General features: G+C 42.2%; 1 protein-coding gene across 3 annotated transcripts in view; it reads left to right on the forward strand.

The window, feature by feature from the left end:
• The window catches only part of RBM6 (RNA binding motif protein 6), a 107,359-nt gene extending 88,338 nt beyond the window's left edge, over positions 1-19,021 (forward strand). For all 3 annotated transcript variants that reach the window (XM_027098732.1, XM_027098731.1, XM_027098733.1), the window contains 14 exons: positions 2,274-2,334; positions 4,265-4,537; positions 5,001-5,161; positions 6,225-6,322; positions 7,004-7,046; positions 7,187-7,268; positions 7,513-7,598; positions 8,134-8,280; positions 10,239-10,334; positions 11,466-11,726; positions 13,533-13,607; positions 14,301-14,398; positions 16,950-17,079; positions 18,775-19,021. In XM_027098732.1, the coding sequence (XP_026954533.1) occupies positions 2,274-2,334; positions 4,265-4,537; positions 5,001-5,161; positions 6,225-6,322; positions 7,004-7,046; positions 7,187-7,268; positions 7,513-7,598; positions 8,134-8,280; positions 10,239-10,334; positions 11,466-11,726; positions 13,533-13,607; positions 14,301-14,398; positions 16,950-17,079; positions 18,775-18,900 (1,737 nt within the window). In that variant the 3' untranslated portion in view covers positions 18,901-19,021. The remainder of the gene's footprint in view (positions 1-2,273; positions 2,335-4,264; positions 4,538-5,000; positions 5,162-6,224; positions 6,323-7,003; positions 7,047-7,186; positions 7,269-7,512; positions 7,599-8,133; positions 8,281-10,238; positions 10,335-11,465; positions 11,727-13,532; positions 13,608-14,300; positions 14,399-16,949; positions 17,080-18,774) is intronic.
• The last annotated feature ends 1,300 nt before the right edge of the window (positions 19,022-20,321 follow it).

Consider the following 20,321-nt stretch of genomic DNA (forward strand, 5'->3'; position numbering starts at 1 on the left):
AATATCTGACATCAGAATTATGTAGCTGTTGCCAAGGCTGTTGCTTGAAAGAACAGAATAGCTTGGTTAAATTGTTCCCTAAAATGGCAGGCCACTTGTTCAGCTGTTTCAGAGATACTTTGTAATTTTTGTGCTTTTCTGGAAGAGTTGAGGTGCCAACCCTGCATATGTGATCTTTGGCCTGATGTGAAATGCACTGACTTTTAAAAAAATTCATAGCAGTATTACTCATAATAACCAAAAAGTAGAAGCAACCCAAATGCCCATCAACTGATGAATGGATAAACAAAATGTGGTATAGCCATACAGTGGAATGCTATTTAGCAGTAAAAAGGAATGAAGTACTGATAGGTGCTACAACATGAATGAACTGGGAAAAGACTATGCCAGACGCAAAAGATTAATTCTATAGGACTGGGGGTGAGAATGGGAGATGACTCCACCAGGTTTCTTTTGGGGATGAAGAAAATGTTCTAAAGTTAGATTATGGTGATGATTGTATTATATATATGCTAGAAATCATTGAATTGGACACTTAAAACTGATGGATTTTATGGTATTTAAATTATACCTACTCAGGTTAGGATCCTGATTCCCCCACTTACAGCTCTGCTGTACAGTCATCCAATGGTATCTGTGGGGGATTGAGTCCAAGACACCCTGCTGATATCAAAATCCACAGATGCTCAAGTCTCTTGTATAGAATGATGTAGTATTTGCACATAACCTAGGCACATCCTCTCGTGTACTTTAAATCATCTCTAGATTACTTATAGTAGATAATACAATGTAAATGCTATGTGAATAGCTGCCGGCATGTGGCAAATTCAAGTTTTGCTTTTTGGGACTTTCTGGAATTTTTTTCCCCCAAATATATTTGATCTGTAGTTGGTTAATCTGCAGATGTGGAACCTGTGGATATGGAGGGCCAACTGTAATAACAAATAGCCCTCAAATCCTAGTGATTTACATTGACAAACATATTCTTCGCTCACATTACATGTCCAGGGGCTGTGGGCAGTTGCTGCAGTTCGGCTCGGCTGCTCAGTCTGGGACCCAGGTGGAAGGAGTTAGTCCCGCATCGGGACTCCTGGCCAAGGGAAAGAACAGGACGCTCATCTACACAAGCATTGGCTCTTAAAGCTTCTACCAGACCTGTGTAGATCACGTTCACTCATGCTCCATTGACCAAAGCAAGACATGTGGCAAGGCTGACAGTGAAGTCACTCACCCTACAGGGAGGCACCACAGTCACTTGACAGTGGGCAGGGCTGTGTGTATGATCTGCTTACAGAGAAGGGAACAATATAGTAATTGACTTTAATCACCTTGCTCAAGTGACTTAACCTCTCCAGGCCTCAGTTTCATTATCTACAAATTGGGGAGATAATAGTTGTTTGGATCAGCAAGTGACCACATGTAAAGTAAGCCCAGTACATGCTGTGTGCTGTTTAATCATTAGCTGCTGCTGCTTTTATTATTATTCTCTCCTCCTCCATTTGGTATTCTTTTACTCAACCTACAAGACCCTACTCATAGAATCCTTTTCATGGTTCCTGCTCTTTTGGTTTCTTACCAGTCAACTCTGCCCTTCTAACACTCTGAGCTCAGTGGCAAAAGTTCAGGTTTGGGGCTGTGTTTGGGGTTGGGCAATGATAGACTTGCCTATTTGTTCATAGGTTCAGATAAGAAGAACTACACTCACAATGCAAAGTGTCTCTTCCCTTGTTCTAGGGTAGTGAATGTAACTTTTCCTTTTAACATCCTCAGAATAGCTGCCAGAGACACTACTTATGGATCATCCTCCTCCTTCTGTGCCCTTTTTAAAATCAGTGTTTGAGAAAGGAATTGATCACTGGATTCTTCTCAGTTCCAGCCAAGCCTGAATAGGGTTGTCATAACCAGTTCAGGATCAAATTTTGGATGCAGACTGAGTGGTAACAGCTTTAGGGCAGTATATCCTATAAACCACTCAATAGTCCAGTCTTCTTAGTCAAGTTTACTTCCTGTAGAAATCCTTGTCCAGAGCAAAAGCATTTGGGGCTGCTCCAAGGTCCATATACCCTGTTAGAGGCAGCTCTCAAACACCAGCTCATCAGAGTCCACGTCAGCTCTGATGAGTGGAAGACATCAGACTGATAAGGTTTTAAGGTGATCTGGGATATGGCTTATTTCTTTCATTTTTTGGCAGTTGTTGCTGTGTTGGATATAAGTAAGATTTTAAAAAAAAATTTTTTTTTGGTCAATTTGAATTCTTTTCCTTTCCCTTGTAGTGTAAGGCCAGCACTGGTGGACACCGATCTTCATGTTCATTCTGCAAGTGCCCAAGGGAAGGTGAGTGGTGGTAGAGATGGAGGTGGTAGTTTTTATTTTGTGCACTGAGCAAAACAAATTTCATGCTTTCCTTGGCTTCAAAGAGTGATCATCCCTAAATACAAGATGATCTGTAAAGCTCTTAAAAGTGCAGTGTGATAGCTAACTTCGTGTGACCTGTTAGTAAATCGTTTTGGATCTCAGAGTTCTGCCAGGGGAATGAGATGGGTTATGGGCTCCTTATCCATAACACAGCTGACCAGATGTCAGTAGTATTGTTACTCAGAATACATTTTAAGGATATTAGACTGAGAAGGAGTCTACATGGCATTAGTCCATGTGGACACCCCACCCACCCTACCCCAGCTTCTTTGAAGTTATTGGGAATAATTTGCTATTGTTATTATTTTCTCATTTACGTTCTAAACATTTGAGGATCTTCAACACAAAAACATTTGTTAAAGTAACAGTAAAAATATAAACAAGAGACAATAATCAGGATTGAGGGTTTGTGTTATTTTTATAGAGTAATAAACCTAACAGCTTCTCAGTAACTTGGTTTTAAAGTTAATTTCTCCTGAGAACCTGTAGGTAAACAACCTTGAAGAGTGTGTCAAGGCATCTGTAACAATAGTCCTATAACAATGACTGTTATGTGCCTCTTTCTGATATTATTCTGTAAGGAAAGCTAGTGCATGACCATAAAATACAGTTCAGTGCTGGGATCCTGTTAGTCTTCTGAAAGATCTGTTTGTTCCAAGGTTAGAACTTAGCATGCCTACAAAGAATTCCTTAGCTGGGCTTTTGGCCTATAGTGGAGATTCTACTCTCTAGTGAGGGCTGTGAAGCAGGTGTTCTGAAAATCTTTGGGGAAGGCTCTACATGCTCTAGAGACCAAACCAGCATATGGGAAGGTGAGTAAATAACTTCCCCATGGACAGGTTGGAGATTTTTAGCTTGTTGTATTACTTCAATTAGGCAAAATTGTACTTTTTCCCTTAAGAAAGACTTCTTTCTCAGTCTACTCTAACAAATGAACAGATGGTTTATAAAAACCCTTGAGCACCATACCACTAAGATGGCTGAAACAACTTTAACATGGAAACATACATAGGAAGTATTCATTGGTTGCCTGTCACTGCTGTTAAGTAATCTCTACACTGCTCCCATAGAATGTCTTTTTGAGCCTCATGACTTCCTCTAAGAATGAATTAATTGCAGAAATACCTCCAATTAACTGGACAAATTATCCTGCTTTAGAAAGAGATTTGAAATGAGTCATTTATATTTTGAAGGACATTTGCCCATTGTAATTATTTGCATATAAATGAGCTGTGTGCAGGTAGGTCTCTTCTTAGCTTCGCCGGAGAATAGGGTGTCTGGTTCTACAGAATTTGAGCAGCTATCTTAGTACCGTAACACTGGAAGAAGCAAGGCCCCTAGCCATACACGTTTGAGATAAGTGTTTCTAGCAAACTTCTAGCAAGGGCCATATCTTTGGTAATTTTGTCCCCAGATCTGTTCTATCATTGGTTATAATAATAAAGATCAGGGTCTCATGAAAGATTTAAATGTTGGGGAAGTGATAGAAAACTCGTAAGATTAAATTTTTTAAATACTGGGTAGTTTCTTCTGTTAACTATTTTATATGCTGTCTTATTAGCCATGCTTAAAGTCTGTCAGAGGACTTTTTTGTAGGTATTTCTTTGACTTTTAAAACTATTCCAGGGAATTCCCTGGTGGTCCAGTGGTTAGGACTTGGTGCTTTCACTGCTGTGGCCCAGGTTCAGTCCCTCGTCGGGGAACTAAGATCTCTCATGCCACGTGGTGCAGCGAAACAAAACAAAATAAAAGCATTCCAGTATAAGTATTTGGTGGCAGGTAAGGAGGAATCACAGTGTTTGGGGGGATAAAACCTGTTGGAGATTCTCTTTCTGTTCTGTTCCTCTAGCGACAGAGGCCAAGCAAGAATTAATAACCTACCCTCAGCCTCAGAAAACATCCATACCAGTACCGTCAGAAAAACAACCCAGCCAACCAAGGTCAGCTGATAAGGAATCTGAACCCAAGAAGCGGGAAGAAGGACAAGAACCACGCTTGGGACATCAAAAGAGAGAAGCAGAAAGGTATCTCCCTCCTTCGCGGAGGGAAGGGCTCACCTTCCGAAGAGACCGAGAGAAGGAGCCATGGTCTGGGGAGACACGCCAGGATGGGGAAAGCAAAAGTAAGTGGTTTGTTGGGGCATGTACCAGACCGTGACCACTGTGGTTGGAACATAGATTGCTTGTGTTGTGGCTCTGGACCAGCAGCTTCCTACACCCTAGTAAAACTGCTCGGCCTGATTGAAGAGGCTCTTGCTTTTCCCGGCCTCTCTGAAGTAATCTATATCTTCCAAATAGCAAGTTGCTATTCAGATGCAGCAAAGCATAACTTTAGATATCTAAGTATTGGGGAAGAAAAATATGAAGTATTTGACTAGCATTTTGTTATAGAACCAGCCTTGGTAGAGCAGGGTAACATCTGCAGTCATCTGCAGTAAAAAAAAAAATACACACACACACACACGCGCGCGCGCGCGCACACGCGCACACACACACACACACTCTCTCAGGCTCTGAGGACTTCAAAAATGTAAACCTTTCTCTCTCTCTCCTTTCTCCTCTCCCATTTGTGCTTGGTTTGTTCAGCAATCATGCTAAAACGCATCTATCGTTCCACTCCACCTGAGGTGATAGTGGAAGTGCTGGAGCCCTACGTCCGCCTTACTACTGCTAACGTCCGTATCATCAAGAACAGAACAGGCCCCATGGGCCACACCTATGGCTTTATTGACCTTGACTCCCATGCGGTGAGTCGTAGTTATCCGTCACCACCACCCCCGCCCCCTGGATCCCTCACCTCCTACTACCTCAGCCAGGGATGGCTGGCTATAGAAACCTCCAGAAGGTTTGAAGGACTTTAATCTTGGAATTCTCATTTGCTACTTGGTACCATAACCCCTCTTACTCTTTTCTTGGGGTTCATTCAGGTGAAATGACTGCCCTTGAAAGTTGGAACTCTGAGTGGTTTTCCAGATCCATTTTTGTCTTGTGGCATTTACAGTTTCCAGTTAAAATAAAGTGACAGCTTAGTCACTTGTGGAAAATCTGAGGACTAAACCTTTTCAAGATTTTAGTGAATTTTCTGATTTCTTAAAATCATTTTGCCTGGCCACAGACAGTTTTATGTTTGATGGAAACAGAGCATTTCCTCTTTTTCCTCAAAGTGTTGCTTTAATAGATTTCTTGTGGCTTGAAGTTTTAGTTGTGGGGCCCTTTTCTATGGAAGTAATGTGAGGATAGCAATGAAAATCATTGATATTTCTTAGATTTCACAGGATAGCAATGAAAATCATTGATATTTCTTAGATTTCATGCTCAGAAATCACAAGAGACTTTGTAAACTGAATCTGATGCAATGACAGTTGCAGACTAGAAGAGGATTTGAATTTCTGAAATTTATACCAAGAACTGATGTCTACTCTGACCATTATTCTGATCAACCCTTCATTAAGAGTTGCCTGTTTTTGCCAGTGTGCTCTTAGTATTACAGTTATGACCAGAACATAATGTTTAGAAATTTTTCTTTTTTTTTTGCGGTATGCGGGCCTCTCATTGTTGTGGCCTCTCCCGTTGCGGAGCACAGGCTCAGCGGCCATGGCTCACGGGCCCAGCCGCTCCGCGGCATGAGGGATCTTCCCGGACCAGGGCACAAACCTGTGTCCCCTGCATCGGCAGGTGGACTCTCAACCACTGCGCCACCAGGGAAGCCCTAGAAATTTTTCTTTTGAGAAGGAAAATCCATGTTCAGTTTTCTTTCAAGGGACATGTCCTTTTCCCTCTTTGGGTTCAAATGAGTCTTTGCTTCCCCAGGAAGCTCTTCGCGTAGTGAAGATCTTGCAGAACCTTGATCCACCATTTAGCATTGATGGGAAGATGGTAGCTGTAAACCTGGCCACTGGAAAACGAAGGTAAAGCAGAGGGGTGCTACCCCCACTCAGGTTTTTGGGAGGAAACTCTTATTCCTGGCTGGAGAGACAGGTAGTAAAACGTGGTGCTTTCCCAGTATGAGTTGCTTCAGGTACGTGTGTATGTTTTCTTTTTCTGAAGCTTGCCTTGTTCTGACTCTAGGTTTTTGTTTTTCTCTTTAAATAGCAGTACTAGGTACTTCTGTTTTTTCCCTCTTGATTCTCTGGTATCTTTGGGTCCCAGGTGATGGTACAGTCTTGGATGTGCAGGGAAAAAATTGCAATATATGCTTGCCCCTTGGAATCCTAAGAAAATGCTGTCTTGACTTTGTTCATACCCCCATAGTGCTGGGAAATCTTATTCTTCTTTACTCCTTCATTCATCTTGACCCAGGAGTGGTAACTGGGAAATGGCTGCATCAGAGAGGCAAGCTTACAGGGATGGGGCAGATCTTGCTCTGGCACCCTCAACTCAGTTGCTGTTTTGCTTCAGCCGATAGCTTTGTAGGAGTCCCACTGCCCCTCCCCTCGGGAGTCTCTGCATCACCAGACTTGCTTACTGTCTGGGTTGGTTCCTTTCCATACAAAAGAGGGAAAAGAGTTTCTCAGCAAATCTGTAGGGTTGGGCACTCCTCAAGTGGCTTTTGGTAGCAGGCTCAAGACATGTTGTATTGTTTGTTGCAGAAATGATTCTGGGGACCATTCTGACCACATGCACTACTATCAGGTAGGCTTCAGCAGTTGGGGGGTGCTCTATTAAAATCCTCAAGTGACTGAAAGAGTGATCTTAAATTTTCTCTAGTGGGTAATTGTTAAGGTAAATGGCTATCAGAAGTTCCATAATTTTAACTTGTCTTTCTGTGATAGGGTAAAAAATATTTCCGAGATAGGCGGGGAGGTGGCAGAAATTCAGACTGGTCTTCAGATACAAATCGACAAGGACAACAGTGTGAGTGACCTTTGTCTTATTTCTATTGTTCTTTTTGGCTTGACTACTCATTCATTGAAATCTTCATGGTCACAAAGTTGGCAAGAGATGCAGTTGACTAGGGGTTATGTCTCAGAGAGCATCGTCTACAGGTTCTGTACTGTTTTGGGTTGGGCAGCCTCGTTCTTAGATTGTTCTTGATGAGTCCCCAGCAAGGGCTTCATTGGACAGGGACTAACACTGGCTCTGGTTTTATTCCCTCTAGCTTCATCTGACTGCTACATATATGATTCTGCTACTGGCTACTATTATGACCCCTTGGCAGGAACTTATTATGACCCCAATACCCAGGTGAGTTTTTGGCTTTGTTATTTTGTCAGTGATTCTTTTGAGAAAAGTACCTGTGATTTGTTACTTTGAAGGTTTTATTCCCTGTATTCTCTGGTTGCTCATTACATGAAAAGTATAAAAGTTTACATCTATATAAGCTGAATATTTCTCCATTCAAGGCAGCTGCTCCACTGTTGTACTATGTGTACCTCATGTCTACTTCTTGTTTTAAAAAGTCCAGGTTTTATATTGAGTTATATTTATTTAGGTGGATTTTAAAGATGATAATCTTCATGTTAACTGTTGTACATATAGAAAATCAATGCGTTGTGGCATTACAGGCAAGAACAGTGCTGTTCTTGGAAAAATGGACAGTGAGTGGTCTGGCTACATCCTGGCCCCTGAAGTGGAGTTTTCGATTGTTTGATATGGTCTCTTCTTAGGCTTGAGGGAGAGAGCTGTTCTTTCCCTCAGAAGGGAACTGTGCTCCTTAGATCTGGAATTACTGGGAAAGTAAAACGTTCTGTAGACTTAACTGTTTCCAACTGTATTGCAGCAAGAAGTCTATGTGCCCCAGGACCCTGGGTCACCTGAGGAAGAAGACATCAAGGAAAAGAAACCCACCAGTCAAGGAAAGTCAAGCAGCAGGAAGGAAACGTCTAAAAGAGATAGCAAGGAGAAAAAAGACCGAGGAGTGACAAGGGTAAGATGACTTGTGAATCTGCTCCCTTTTCACCACATAATTACAGATTAAAAGAAAAGAGTCATAGACGAGGTCTGGGTTTGAGGTGTAGAGTTACTAAAAAAGCAGGCAGTCCACTAGCCTCTTACAGCCTGTCGTCACTCTCTTTTCTAAATACAGAAACTGTGGATGGTGGAACAAAGTGGCTCAGCTCAAACCCCAATACCTCAGCTCCACACAGTTTCACTTTCCTACATCCCTTTTCAGGGCTTGACTCCGTATACACACTTCTATAGGCAGGGGATACCATTTTCTATTCTTTATTCACTTTATATTTGATCATAAGTATTTTTTCATGTTTGTATAATACTCTTTATTACTTCCATGCCTGTATGGTAAAAATTCATAGTAAAACTGTGACCTTGTTTTCTTCATCATTCCTACATTGTTTGTCTCTTCTTTCTAATCTTATTCTGTTATAATATACAGCATTTAACATTTTATTTTTTCTTTTTTAAATTACTTCCTTAGGATAAGTTTTCAAGAACAAAGATGATGAACATTTTTACATTTCCTGACATAAAATCAAATTGTTTTCCAAAGAATTATATTGATTCACCCTGACACCAGTTATGCATTAATGCAAATGGATGAATTAGCCTGTGGCTTAATTCATAACTTGTCTTTTTTTTCCCCCCCCTTCTAATACTACTAGTGTTTATGCAGATACATATATATAGAGAAAGAATCTGTCTGAGAACTTTTTTCTTCTAATTTTGTTGAGATATAATTAATATACAGCACTGTATAAGTTTAAGGTATACAGCATAATGATTTGACTTATATACATGATGAAATGATTACCACAGTAAGTTTAGTGAACATCCATTGTCTCATAAAGAAACAAAATAAAAGGAAAAAAATGTTTTTTTCTTGTGATGAGAACTCTTCAGATTTATCCTCTTAACAGCTTTCATATATAACATACAGCACTGTTCATGTCTAGTATTTATGTATATTATAATTGGAAGTTCTTACCTTTTGACCACCTTCATCCAATTTCCCCACCCCCTACTCCCACCCTGCCTCTGGTAACTACAAATCTGATCTCTTTTTCTTTGAGTTTGTTTGTTTGTTTGGGTGTTTTGTTATGTTTTTCTTTTGTTTCCCTACAACACTATGTTAGTTTTGGTTCACAACATAGTGATTCAAAATTTCTATACATTACAAAATGATCACCACTGAAAACTTAGACTTTAAAGTTATACTGGCTTAATATGTGGGTTTTTTTTTGTTTTCTTTATAAATTTATTTATTTTCATCTGTGTTGGGTCTTCATTGCTGCGTGCGGGCTTTCTCTAGTTGCGGCGGGTGGGGGCTACTCTTCATTGCAGTGCGCAGGCTTCTTATTGCGGTGGCTTCTCTCGTTGTGGAGCATGGGCACGCAGGCTTCAGTAGTTGTGGCACATGGGCTCAATAGTTATGGCTCATGGGCTCTAGAGCATGGGCTCAGTAGTTGTGGTGCACGGACTTAGTTGCTCTGCGGCATGTGGGATCTTCCCAGACCAGGGATCAAACCCATGTACCCTGCATTGGCAGGCGGATTCTCGACCACTGTGCCACCAGGGAAGCCCCTGGCTTAATACTTGGATTCTGCTTTTGCCCCTTATTCTTTCTAACCATATTCTCAATCATTTGTAAAATGAGCATATTGATGCCTATTTAGAAGGATTATAGTAAAGGCTGAAGGAGATAATGTATATAAATGCATCATCTGGTGCCTGACATATAGTAATCACTCAATATATACTAAATGTGATGTTTTTAAAGTTTTTTTTTTTAATTTTGGAATCATTATAGTAACATTACAGATATTTCACAAATTAAGAGGTTTGGAAAATCAGACTCATTTCAACAGGGTTAACTCTAAACCCAGCTTTTATAAGTATCATATAAAAATTATCTGGGATTTTGATCAGTTTCAGGAAAATGCCAGTGAGGGGACAGCTCCCCCAGAAGATGTCTTTAAGAAGCCTCTGCCTCCCACTGTGAAGAAGGAAGAGAGTCCTCCACCAGTAAGGCTAAGCTGATGCACTGGGCTAGGGCTGGGGCTGGTTCCGAATGGGAAGGGAAGTTCAAAGGTTGATGCCTCACTTTGGTGTTGGTCCTTTAGCTCTCTGTGTCTCACAGACAAGACTCTTCTTGAGTATAAGCATGAGGTAAATTTTCCTGTCTGCTAATAGGGGTATTGATGGAGAATCAAAGGCAGTTATCTGTCCTCTTTCCCTCTGCCTTGTGACATTCCCACCAGACTGGCTCTTTTTAAGTTAGAATCTCGGTCTTGTTAATTCTTCTCTTCTAAATGACCAAGGAAACCCATTTTCCTGGCCCTGATGTTTCCTACCTTTTGGTGCTGCATGAGAATCTCTTAGATGTCGAGTGCATGCATGGTCATTTTTATAGTTTGCCTCCAGAGTGAACAATGCTAACATTCGTACCCATTTTTTAGATGCCTTTAAGTGATAGTGTCAATCTAATCACAAGTTATTTCGATTAAATACAAATATATAACAATAGAGACCCTCTGTTTTTATTTTGATTGATCATATGCCAGTGATCATGCATCATTATTTAACATTTCCTATAAGCTACTGATCAATACTTTTTGCCTGCTCTACATTATTGATTCAGTTCACTATAACATCTGTCCTAACCATGCCTTTGTCTTTGCCTTACTCAGGAACTGAATCTGTCTACCTGAGTGTTTATCCTTCAGTTGCTTTTAGTCCATCTCCTAAATCTCTTTTGCTCTAGGAGTTACTGTAGCCTTGATGAAAGTTATCTTTCCTTTTCTCCATGGGTTACAGTGACTTGGAGGTGGTTGCTATCTCTGCCTCTTCAAAAGTAACTTTTAAACTCTCCCTGTGGTCTCTGTCAGTTTCCCTTTCTCTTCCTTCTCATCACTGTTCTGTTGCTAGAGTCACTCCTAAGGGAAACTTTCTGGCTTATCTCAGTGGACAAGGAGAACAGTCAAGCTCGAGCCATGTTGCTTCCATCTGGGAAATGAGCAACATGGTCAGTGGGCCTGTTTTGAACCCAGTTCATTATTCAGGCTAAAAGAAATGAGATGCCCATATCAGAATATCCAGAAAACAGGCCCCAAATATAGGTTGAGTTTGCGTTAATCCCTGGCCTTCTCCTACCAGCCTAAAGTGGTAAACCCACTGATCGGCCTCCTGGGTGAATATGGAGGAGACAGTGACTATGAGGAGGAAGAGGAGGAGGAGCAGACCCCTCCTCCACAGCCCCGCACAGCACAGCCCCAGCAGCGGGAGGAGCTGACCAAGAAGGAGAATGAAGAAGACAAACTCACTGACTGGAATAAACTGGCTTGTCTGCTCTGCAGAAGGCAGTTTCCCAATAAAGAAGTTCTGAGCAAACACCAGCAGCTTTCAGACCTGCACAAGGTATTAAGGGAAGGGCCCTGACCTTTCGAACTTTTGACTCTTTATCACTGTTGAGCATTACAGTGACTAAAGAAGCTTATGCTGTCCTCCTCAGCCTGTATCTTCCCCAACTCCTCTAATTAAATCAGTTTAATTCAAAAATGAGTTGCTGGGACTTCCCTGTGGTCCAGTGGTTAAGACTTCACCTTCCACTGCAGGGGCCGCAGGTTCGATCCCTGGTTGGGCAATTAAGATCCCACATGCCATAAAGCGCGGCCAAAAAAAAAAAAAAGACAAAAATGAGTTGTTCCTCCACCTTTTGTTCATGAGTTGCTCTACATTAAGATGGTGCCTACCTTCAAAAAACTTCAGGGTGTAGACCCAAGGCAAGCATCATGGCTGTGGCTGGGGCACCAAACATGGAAGCTGTGCTGAAGACAGGAGGAGAAGGGGTCGTGGAAAAGGAAACTCACCTGCTGGGTTTCTCATCTTAGCTCTACCATTAACCTAAGAGTTGGACTTCAGATAAGGCCCTTTTCTTCTTTGATACTTGGTGGCTTCACCTGGTTCCATCTAGCTCTGACAGTGTGTGGTTTTCCCCAAGGGTGAGTCACATTCTGCCATCTCTTCATGTAGTGAGTTATTGCTATAAGCCATGGCACAAAAACTATTCTTGGGGTGTTAAACTGACATACATTGGTCCTCCCTTGCAGTCTTCTCATTTATATGTACTGGCCAAGGAGCCAAATTCTGGACAAGTAAAGCCCCTAGATGGACTCGTGTTCTCAGTATAAAGTAATTTCTTTCACACTCCTTTTCCAGCAGATGTTGCTAGAGCACGTGAGGGGATAAGATTTAGACTTTCTCTCAATATAAAACCCAAAGTCCTATGTAGCTAAAAGCTGAAAAGCTCTGCTTTCATGATAGGCACACCTCTTCTTCCAGCTGCCTCTGTTGAGGCTCTGCAAAGTTTCTAGGATTCTGAGAGGCTCCTTCTGACAACCCCTGCAACAGACTACCTCCAAGTTCCTTTGACCTTCTGGAATTCTGAGTCATCAGACAAAACATTTAAAATTCAGCTCTCTTATGAAAGTGCTAATAAATTGCTAAAGAGATTAAAAAGTTGTTGTCAGGAAAGAGGAGCCAGAGGTCTGATGAATCCACAAACTGAACTAGCCCTGGGACAGTGGAACGTGGACTATAGCACTTTTCCTTTCCTTGCAGTAATCCAATGCAAAGAATCCCCTTTCTGTACAAGAGCTGCTCTGGACACCTTAAGTTTCTTATATATGCCAGAAGGAGCCACGCTTCAGGAGTGTAGGACCCTCAAGGAGTACAGGACTCTCAGAGAAATCTGTTCATTTGTGACCTTGGAGTTCCTTTTCCTGTTTCTCTGTGGGCTTGAATAGTGCCCACAGAGAATAGTATCTGAGGATGGCAGGTGGTAGTGGTGGTAGGCAGAGCATGTGGGCATTTGGTTTTCTTCACTGGTGTAGTCAGATTCCCCTCTCCCATTTTTACCTTAGGTAAAGAGATATAAACCAGATTTGTGTCTTCTACACTTTGGAGAGAAGTAGGATAAAATTCTGTCTTGTGTCACAACATGTAACTAATCTATGTGACAAGCCAGTGTTAGAACCTGGGTTCCCATTGGTGAGCCTAACGCAAGACCAGTTAGGGATTGTTGCTTGCATGGTGCCGTGATCACTTGGGAGGGTTGGTCAGTGAAAGGAGCTACAGTCCTAGAGCAGCTATCAGGAAAGGCCTAGAGCATTTCTAGGACCACTTTTTTTAGACCTACACTCATAGAATTCCCTCTCTTCTCAGCAAAACCTGGAAATCCATCGGAAGATAAAACAGTCTGAGCAGGAGCTAGCCTATCTGGAGAGGAGAGAACGGGAGGTAAGATTTGGTGACTTGTTACTCCCTTGACCCCCAACTCTTTTTGCTTTCTGGTATAGCATTTGTAGGCTGTGCTGAAGATAAAGAACGAAGAAGCCCCAAAAGATGGTGTATATATTTCTCAAAACTCATCAAACTACATTAAAGTGGGTACATTTTATAGTTTATAAATTATACCTTAGTAAAGTTGCTTTTTTTAAAGGTGATGTTAGGGTCTTTGGGTAGGTGAAATAACATTCCTCTTTCCTGCCCAGCTTTTAAAATCAATGAAGGAGTGTTGGATAGGGCTGCTGAAATAGCATCTTTTACTGTTAAAGGCCAAGTTGGAGGAAGTAGCTTAGAGTGAGAGGCAAATGGACTTGCTATCTAGACCAATTAGGCAGACTCACTTACCCAGCTACAGGCTTCACTGGCCCATGACAGGTCTTATGTGACGGTCAAGAATCCACCTGTGGAGGCGTATTGGAGAGCACCTCCTCCTCAGAAGAGGAAAAGATAGCCTCTTCTTCCCAAATTTACCAGTTAGAGAAGCCACTACTTTCTCAAGAAGAATGTTTGAAGGAATGAGAGATTCCAGGAGTTACCAGTTGAATCCCTTCACATTAGAAGAAATATCGGGAATAAAGTGAAGCTTTCGCACTCTCCCACCCCCTCAGATGGGAGTCTCAGATCTGTTCTTCTGCTTACCAACAGGGAAGGTTTAAAGAAAGAGGAAATGATCGCAGGGAAAAGCTCCAATCTTTTGATTCTCCAGAAAGGAAACGAATTAAATACTCCAGGGAAACTGACAGGTAAGCTAGAAACTCTTCACTCAGCCTAGGTCTCAAGCCTAATGATGAAACCATCACTTTCTTTAACATGCTGCCTTTTTCTCTCTCGGGGAGTGAGGTTATCGGGAGCAGGTTCTGTCTGAACTCTTGAGCATGAAGTTCACCCCAGCCTTTTTACCACCTGTCTTAACACAGGGAATATGTATGTTTGCATGTAAGAATCACTGGCTACTTAGCTGCTCAAAACCAGGGCTGGAGTGGCTATAGTTGGGAACCCTTTCTCTCCTCATCAGTAACACTGTACCTCCGTATTAGCCTGATAAGAATGTCACACTCTTGGACTTTTTTCTCTAGGGAACCTCCATTCTCACACATTAGGTGCTGAATAAATGGTTGGCTGCTGATAGAAATATATGATCTCTAGCTTCCTGTGCTTGTTTCTGGTCAGAGAGCTCCCAAGTTGTGAGTCCAGAGTTATACAGAATTTGCTGATAGCCCACTGTGTACAGGTACTGCACCAAGGGCAAGGAATATTCATGTGGACAAGACACGTATTATCCTTGACTGTCTGAACAGGGAATAGGAAGGCTTAGGTGGTACTTTGTCTTGTAGGGCAGACACAGAAATCCGGTGGAGAAGGGGAGGGCATTTCAATTGGAGGGAACTGCATGCTTCATGGATGAAAGAGAGAGAGGTCATGATGCATTTGAGAAGCTGTAAGTAGCTTGATGGGCTGAACACTGAAGATAAGTGGTTGAGTGACAAGGAGATGAGGCTGGCTCAACAGACACAGTCCAGTTCTTGAAGTTCATGCTCCTTTAACACCTTGCTAAGACTTTGTCTTAGGGCAGTGGGAGGTTATGAAATGGTTTTAGGCAGGGTATTGATCTAGTGAAACTTGAACAAGTCTCTACATTGGTAAGCAAAAGAACTAGTAGCGAGGGTAGAGTATGCCTGTGGGGAAAGGGGAGATAATTGATGGAGAAAGTCCCCTAAGAAGTCTAGGTGGGGTCTGGGGCTCTGGCATTCCAACTTATTTGTTCACAGCCCTCAATAAGAGATTATTTTGAATCATGGCCCAGAATATATGTATGTGTGTAAATAACTGAAAAAGAAATCTTCATGAAAAATACTTCCTTACTGTGCAATAAACGCTGACATTTTTATTTTAGTCTATTCTATTCGCATTTGTAAGCAGTGCTAAGTTGGGACCACTTAATCAATGTAGCATCCCATTGGGTCATTCTCTGCAATTTGAAATACACTGAACGATGACAAAACTGAAGGAGTCAGCCAGGAGGAGGAAGAGCACCTTAGCCCTGAGTCAATTGGCTGTAGCTGGGTGTAGAAAGAGATGCCTCTCTATTCTCAGCACCCATCACATCACATTCTACTGGCTCTCCTCCTTCTAAGTCTTCTCTCCTGCTCCTCTTCCTTTTCTGGGTTATTCCAGATATTCTCCAGGACTCTGCCCTCAGTTTTCCTTTATTCTTGCTCCTCCATCCTCTTGACTTGGACTGCCTACGGTACCCAAGGCTTTAGCCACCACTCACAGGCTAACAAGTCCTATGGCTCCATCTCAAGTCATTTCTGTTTTCTGAGCTCAAAATCATTATTTCTGTTTACCTTCTGGGCATATCCTCTTGGCCACTCCTCAGCCTCCTCACACTAAACAATTACTCAATATTATATTCCACATTATTTTCTAGTCCAGTCCTGCTAAACCTGCTGTATTCCTATTTCAGAGTAGTAACATCATCGCATCATGGTCTACCTGGTCTGTCCCAATCTTCCTCCTTTATCCTCTGTATCGTTAGTGGCCACATCCATAATTAAGCCTTGCCCCAATTCCTAGCTCACCTCCAAACTGGACTGCTTACTCCCCATCTTTGCTCTTCAGTCTTTCTACCCTACCATCAAAATGACCTTTATAAACAGAAATCTCCTAAAACTAGCCTTTTTGTGAACATATACCTTGCCTAAAGGGAGGCCTGGGTTCTAGAGATTCTTTGCCTGAAGTATGAAGTACAGAGTCATGATTTAGCATGATGTTCAAGGCTTTTCACAATCTGGCTCAAGCAGCCTTTTATCAATTCCTGCCACTCTTCCTCTGGACAAATTGTATTCTTTCACTTCTCCTTGCTTGTGTCCTCCTTTCCTCCCATGCTTTTTCTAGCTCACAACCTCCTCATTTGTTAAGACCCAGTTCAGGTATACCCTCCTGTTAGAATTCCTCATTTTTGGTGATGCCCCTTCAGGTTTGTGTTCCCTGTTTGTATTTCCATAGTAGGTATATACTGTTGCTACATCCATGGCTGAGCTCTTCAATGTGCTGTAAGCATCTATTCACATATTATCCTTCTCACATCCTTCCCCATGAACAGAGTCAGGTCTTGGTCATCTCTGTATCCTCAGGACAAAGCCAGTTTCATAGATAGCAGGCACTCAAAGATACTGTTTAATATTCTTAAGAGGAGGCAAATCTGAATCAAGAGGACAGAGGTTTTTATTGGGCTCACAAGCATGTCACTTTGAAAGTGCTGGTGTCTAAGTATGTATGCTTCTTTTGCAGTGATCGTAAGCCTGTTGGTAAAGAAGGCATCGACAATAGCAGCAAAGGAGGCTGTGTCCAACAGGCCACTGGCTGGAGGAAGGGGGCAGGCCTCGGATATGGCCATCCTGGATTGGCTTCAGCAGAGGAGGTGAAATGGTTTCCATCTTGTTAGGGGTGGCATGAACCTGGCATATACTTAGTTTCCTCTCATTCTGTGGCCCAGAGCTATGTCCTTGCCTATTAGCTGGGCTTTCACCACTGCTGGCAAAGAACGTGAGAGCTGAGAAGCCTGTCAGTCTTTTTTTTTTTTTTTTAAAAAAGAAGATGTCGGGGGTAGGAGTTTATTAATTTATTTTTACTGTGTTGGGTCTTCGTTTCTGTGCGAGGGCTTTCGCTAGTTGTGGTAAGCGGGGGCCACTCTTCATCGCAGTGCACGGGCCTCTCTTGTTGCGGAGCACAGGCTCCAGACACGCAGGCTCAGTATTGTGGCTCACGGGCCTAGTTGCTCCGCGGCATGTGTGTTCCTCCCAGACCAGGGCTCGAACCCATGTCCCCTGCATTAGCAGGCAGATTCTCAACCACTGCGCCACCAGGAAAGCCCCGAAGGCTGTCAGTCTTTTTTTTTCTTTTTTTTACATCTTTATTGGAATATAATTGCTTTACAATGGTGTGTTAGTTTCTGTTTTATAACAAAGTGAATCAGTTATACATATACATATGTTCCCATATCTCTTCCCTCTTGCATCTCCCTCCCTCCCACTCTCCCTATCCCACCCCTCCAGGGGGTCACAAAGCACTGAGCTGATCTCCCTGTGCTATGCGGCTGCTTCCCACTAGCTATATATTTTACGTTTGGTAGTGTATATATGTCCATGCCATTCTCTCACTTTGTCCCAGCTTACCCTTCCCCCTCCCCATATCCTCAAGTCCGTTCTCTAGTAGGTCTGTGTCTTTATTCCTGTCTTACTCCTAGGTTCTTCATGACATTTTTTTTTCTTAAATTCCATATATATGTGTTAGCGTACGGTATTTGTCTTTCTCTTTCTTTTTTTTTTTTAACATCTTTATTGGGGTATAATTGCTTTACAATGGTGTGTTAGTGTCTGCTTTATAACAAAGTGAATCAGTTATACATATACATATGTTCCCATATCTCTTCCGTCTTGCGTCTCCCTCCCTCCCACCCTCCCTATCCCACCCCTCCAGGCGGTCACAAAGCACCGAGCCGATATCCCTGTGCCATGCGGCTGCTTCCCACTAGCTATCTACCTTACGTTTGTTAGTGTGTATATGTCCATGACTCTCTCTCGCCCTGTCACAGCTCACCCTTCTCCCTCCCCATATCCTCAAGTTCGTTCTCCAGTAGGTCTGTGTCTTTATTCCTGTCTTACCCGAAGGTTCTTCATGACATTTTTTTTTCTTAAATTCCGTATATATGTGTTAGCATATGGTATTTGTCTTTCTCTTTCTGACTTACTTCACTCTGTATGACAGACTAGTCCTGGGTCCCATGAAGGGCCTCACCCCTCATGTTTAAGGAAAAGAAGAGAAGATAGAAAAGGTGATAAGAGGGAACCCTCTCCATTTTGTGTTGTCTTAGTCCCTGTCTGAAAATGCCACATATATGAGATGGGCTTCTCATATTTCTGGTGTTGAATCCTGTATCCTGAAATCATGGCATCGCCACCCTCCTTATTCATCTTGAGTGTTTGTTTATTAAGCATTCTTTAAAAATTCTCCTATATCCTGCTCCTTACTAGTCCAGAAATGCTTATAGTCAAAGACCAGCCCTGAGGCTAATTAATTCATAGAGCTCACTTCATTGTTTGTCTTTGTTTTACAGACTGAAAGCCGGATGAGGGGTCCCAATGTGGGAGCTCCAGGAAGAACCAGCAAGAGACAGTCCAATGAGACTTACCGAGACGCTGTGCGAAGAGTCATGTTTGCTCGGTATAAAGAACTCGATTAAAGAGTGGAGACAAGTCCCACAGGACACAGCCTCCTTCTTGTTTTGTTTGTCCGTCTCTCCTTTTGTTTTGTTACTGTTCTTGCTGCTAGAACTTTTTTAAATAAACTTTTTTTCAATGTGACTTCTTTTGGTGGTTAAATTTTTCTCCCATGGGTGGGGGGGTGGGGCTAATGGTAGGAGGAAGAGAGTCCCTTGGTGTGGGTCCATTTGAGGTGACGCTGAAATGGCAACAAGGGCTGTAGTGAGCCCTGGAACAGTGCCTGCTATCAGTGTGAGTGGACTGGTTGCAGTGACCGTTGAACTCTGGCTTGTACGAATACTGTCAGATTTTTAAAAATTATTTTCCTAATCTAATTAGTGAAAATAGCATCACACATTATTGTAACTGCTAAGGCTGAACATATTTCCATATGTTGGTTTACTAGTCATTAGACCTTCAGAAGTCCTCTTCTGACTTTGTTGGGGGACGGGGGGAGGCAGTGTTGTGACAGCTCTTTTTCTGAGTGTCTGCTGGATGTTCACTGCTTCACACATTGTGGTCACCACAGCAAGTTGGCATAATAAGAATTACCACTTCTCTCCAGCCACTGCCCCAGCTTTTCCTTTCCTCCATGGCTAGAACTCTCCAAAGAGATGTCTGCCCTCTTTCAAATCTTTATTGCCCACCATATCAGTCATACCATTTCACAGAATTTGCTTCAAAAGTGAGTTTTTTGTGTGTTTTTAATTCTTTATAGTTAAAAAGACTGCTATATCCTAGGCATCTATTAAAACTTTAAAAAATAATTTCTCAAGGGAACATATGGTACTAAGAATTGCACTTTTCAGGTATCTCAGGGGAAGAATGTTTCTTAGAACTGCATGTTTTGAAGAACATCTTGATTGTATAAGGTAGGGGTTTGTGAACTTTTCTGTAAAGAGCCAGAGAGTCAATATTCTAGACTTCATATTATAGGTCATATGATCTCTGTTGCAACTACTCAGCTCTTTTGTAGTAAGAAAGCAGCCACAGGCAATACACAAACAAGTGATTCTGGCTGTGGTCCAATAAAACTTTATTTACAAAAACAGGTCACAGGCCAGAATTGGCCCAGGGGTTGTGGCTTTTCCCAACCCTTGGTCTAACGACATAGTCTGGATGCATAAGGCAGGACCAAGGAGGGTTTTGTAAAAATTGAGTGGGAGTATTGGCATTTTGGAGAGGATGAGCAGTGAGGGGTGGGAGAGGTAAGGAGAGGTGGGAGTATACCAAGGAGAAAACATTTCTAGCAACAGGAATGGTAAATGTGAATTTAAATTGTTTGCCATGCTGTGTCCAAATATCCCTTTCTCTTAATCTTTAATGTATCTTTTTACCCCTTCGAAAAAGGAAAACAAACAGGAGTACATTGGCTTAGGGATCAAAAGCCCCTAGTTCTGGG

Source organism: Aethalodelphis obliquidens, unplaced genomic scaffold (genome assembly GCF_003676395.1).
Source record: "Aethalodelphis obliquidens isolate GAN/ISIS:26980383/991018 unplaced genomic scaffold, ASM367639v1 scaffold125, whole genome shotgun sequence".
Lineage (NCBI taxonomy): Eukaryota > Metazoa > Chordata > Mammalia > Artiodactyla > Delphinidae > Aethalodelphis > Aethalodelphis obliquidens.